This window comes from Saccopteryx bilineata, chromosome 1 (genome assembly GCF_036850765.1).
Source record: "Saccopteryx bilineata isolate mSacBil1 chromosome 1, mSacBil1_pri_phased_curated, whole genome shotgun sequence".
Classification (NCBI taxonomy): Eukaryota; Metazoa; Chordata; class Mammalia; order Chiroptera; family Emballonuridae; genus Saccopteryx; species Saccopteryx bilineata.
Genome location: NC_089490.1, coordinates 325,365,750 through 325,369,593, shown reverse-complemented (window position 1 = coordinate 325,369,593; position 3,844 = coordinate 325,365,750). Strand labels below are relative to the sequence as shown.

Sequence of the window (3,844 nt, the reverse complement as noted above, 5' to 3'; positions counted from 1 at the left end):
ACCTCCCAGAGCTGCAGGCTGAGCCAGGACATGGCTCAAAGTGAGCTCCACTGAGAACTACTCCATTTCCTTCAGGCACAAAATGCTGACCAGAGTGTAGTCCCACTGGTGCATCTGCAAGCCTGAAAGAGGCTTAATTGTTAAACACTCAAGTCTGAGTTACTGCCTCAAGGATATACAAAAAAAAAATTGTTTTTAAAATAATTTGAACAGTTGATTGTGCAAAACTCTTTTTAAAGAGTAGAGAAGACGTACCTAAAACATACCCAAGAACCTGGGAGACAGGTGCTTATATTACAGCCATGAAGTCTAAGCACTGTCTTACCCAGAACCCAAGTTATACAATCATGACTTTTCACCCAACCATAGAAGAATTTAAAGATTTCAACAACTATATTGATTACATAGAATCCCAAGGTGCCCACCGAGCTGGTCTGGCTAAGATAATTCCGCCCAAGGAATGGAAAGCCAGACAGACCTATGATGATATCAGTGACATCTTAATAGCCACTCCTCTCCAGCAGGTGGCCCATGGCCGGGCAGGCGTGTTTATTCAATACCACAAGAGGAAGAAAGCCATGACTGTGGGGGAGTACCGCCACCTGGCAAACAGTGGAAAATACCGCACTCCACCACACTTGGATTTTGAGGATTTGGAGCGAAAATATTGGAAAACCCGGCTCTACCATTCGCCCATCTATGGCGCTGACATCAGTGGCTCCTTATTTGATGTAAACACTAAAGAGTGGAACCTTGGCCACTTGGGAACCATTCAGGACCTGCTGGAGCAGGAGTGTGGAGTTGTCATCAAAGGCGTCAACACACCGTACCTGTACTTTGGCATGTGGAAGACCACCTTCGCTTGGCACACGGAAGACATGGACCTTTACAGCATCAACTACCTGCACTTCGGGGAGCCCAAAACCTGGTACGCAGTGCCCCCAGAGCACGGCCAGCGCCTGGAACGCCTGGCCAGGGAGCTGTTCCCAGGCAGCGCTCGGGGTTGTGAGGCCTTCCTGCGGCACAAGGTGGCTCTCATCTCGCCCACTGTGCTCAGGGAGAACGGGATCCCCTTCAGTCGCATCACTCAGGAGGCCGGAGAGTTCATGGTGACGTTTCCCTATGGCTACCACGCTGGCTTCAACCATGGCTTCAACTGTGCGGAGGCCATCAACTTTGCCACCCTGCGATGGATCGACTATGGCAAAGTGGCCTCTCAGTGCAGCTGCGGGGAAGCCAAGGTCAGCTTTTCCATGGACGCCTTTGTGCGCATCCTGCAGCCCGAGCGCTACGAGCAGTGGAAACGCGGGCAGGACCGAACTGTTGTGGACCACGTGGAACCCACGGCGCCGGACAGCCGGGAGCTGAGTACCTGGAGGGCGGGCCGGTCCGCGAGGAGAGCCGCGCTGGGCCTGAGGCACCTCCAGCCCCAGCGGTCCCCGCGCAGCCCTAGGCCGGCGGGCACGGGCAGTGGGTCCCGACGCCGCGCCCCTGTGCGCCAGGCGTCCGTGCGCCCCTCGCCAGCCCGGGGCGCTGCCTCTGCCGCCCAGGCCAGAGCTGCTGCCTCCCGCTGCTCCTCGAAACCCGAGCCATCCTTGCCGCCAACCCCGGGTCCCTCTGCCCGGGATCTTCAGCCAACTGGCAAGTGTGTTCGTGGTCGTCGTTCCCGGGAACAGGGAACTCAAGAGTCAACAGTTCAGGCTCGAGCGAAGCGGCGCCGCTCAGTGGACACGGCGCGCATATCCCTGGACTCCGAAGCCTGGCCTGTTGTTGGACTCTCGTTAGACAATCCTGCAATACTCAGTCCTGGGTCCTTTCATCCTGTGGAGGCTTTAGGTTGCTGTTGTGCCCCTGATCTTCAACCCTTGGGGCCCCCATTAGATCCCAATGAACCGATGCACCATGGCCCGTGCCTGCAATCTCTGGACAGTATTACAGCCAATCTTCCTGATAGTGTCCCGCTAACTCCTCCCAACGTCTTTGGGACTGTGAGATCGTTGCCGGCAAACACTGCTGGAAACTGCAAGTCCCCTGTGAACATTTCTGATGTTGTAAGGATGGATCATTCTTATGCCTCTATGGCCCTAACCTGGCTGCAGTTGCCAAAATTTCTAGGACCCCCTAATACTGATCCCCTGGGGCTAAAGCTAGAGACAGCTGCATCTCTTGAGTCCTGGAACATGTTCACCACCAGTGGATGGTCTTTGGTCTTTGAGCCTATCACTGATGAAGAAATTGCCAAATATGGTTGTATCTGACCCTCAGCCCTGGGAACCACCCAGAACTTCCCAGCCAAGCAATAATCTGGCTGGATCTATTTCCAAGTCAAGATGCTTTATGTCCTAGAAATGATATATTTCTTAAGGTGCCAGATGTTTCTACTAATATAACAACCAGGGCTACTAGTCACCACGGAAGTGGACCTCCTCCATCAGCCCATTCCTGAACATCGATGGGCCTTTGGCCTCTGTGTTGTCCTAAGTGTCATGGACACTGCTTGTTTTGATATGACCTTCAGGATATGAGCTCCTCTGCTTTGGTATGCCTTGATAAGGAGAAAATTCTGATATGTTCTAGATTAAATTATAGCAGGAAAAGACTGAGAGACAGAAACAGGCTGTTAATATGTTAATGCCTGGGAGCCAGCTAACAAAAAACTGCTCTCATTCCTGTGGATGTTTGTTGGACTTCAGATCAATTTCCAGACAACTAGTTCTGTGGATTATTTTAGCCAGGCGCCATCTAACTCTAGGAGCCTCCTTTGTTTACATGTGGGCTATTGCCCACAGCCAATCTACAGGAGCAGACATTTCTTCATTCAGATTGTGTACCTACCGCAGAGCTGGCCTCACTTCACCTTCTCCACCCTTTTGCCTATAGCTCATGTAAATTTTTTTCAGACTACCTCATTCTGGGACAGTGGGTATGTTGTCTTTTCTACCTAGCCATGCTGCTTGTGGTTTAGATTCTATGCCCCCCAGACAGGTCTTGCTTTTAGCTACAATTTTGGTTCAATAAAGCCTCACTTATAAAAAGAATTACAAGTGTAGAAGTGAAAGATTTCTTGTTTGCTTGTTTGTTTAACAGCTAGTTTCCAGAATGATTTGGAGCAACATTGAATAATGCTGAGTACCTAGCTGAGTCCCTCCATCCCAACTCACATCTGAGCCCCTGAGTTATTGACCCTGGTTTCTCCTTTGCTAGAGCGGCAACTGAGCCCCAGGAGTCTCTCATACTCTTGCAGCTCTAACACACCCAATTTCCCGGGCCACTGCTCAGGCCTCTGCTCATGCTGAAACTAGACCTTTTGCCCAATGAGTCTGTCCACTAGTATTGGCTTGGGGATGTTCATAATTTTACTGATGTTTTATTAAAATTATTATCCCCGGCATATACTGTATCTGCAAAACAAAGGAAGGTAAAATGCTTAAAATGCATTTTTAAAATTATCAGAATTATATGAAATAATTATATATTGTTAAAAACAAGAATACAGGGCTAAAATGGAGTCACTTATGCTAAGTAAGGGTCACATCACCTAACCAAGACTTAATTTACTTACAGTTTCTACTCTCTAAGGTATGTTACCTTAAGACTCATCGGAGTCCTAAGTAATTTGCCTGATGGGCTCCTGCCACCCTCTAAAGCAGGGGTAGTCAACCTTTTTATATACACTGCCCACTCTTGTATCTCTGTTAGTAGTAAAATTTTCTAACCGGCCACTGGTTCCACAGTAATGGTGATTTATAAAGTAGGGAAGTAACTTTACTTTATAAAATTTATAAAGCAGAGTTACAGCAAGTTAAAGCAGTGGTCCCCAACCTTTTTTGGGCCACAGACCGGT

General features: G+C 49.3%; 1 protein-coding gene across 1 annotated transcript; it reads left to right on the top strand.

The window, feature by feature from the left end:
* Positions 1–299: 299 nt before the first annotated feature.
* Positions 300–2,258, top strand: LOC136319554 (lysine-specific demethylase 4D-like). The gene has a single exon (XM_066252763.1). It carries the CDS (start codon positions 303–305, stop codon positions 2,256–2,258), a length of 1,956 nt encoding a protein of 651 aa, XP_066108860.1. The 5' UTR covers positions 300–302.
* Positions 2,259–3,844: the final 1,586 nt, after the last annotated feature.

Bases quoted from the DNA above. Each gene is read 5' to 3' on its own strand.
- LOC136319554 (XM_066252763.1), top strand. From the start codon at position 303: ATGAAGTCTAAGCACTGTCTTACCCAGAACCCAAGTTATACAATCATG.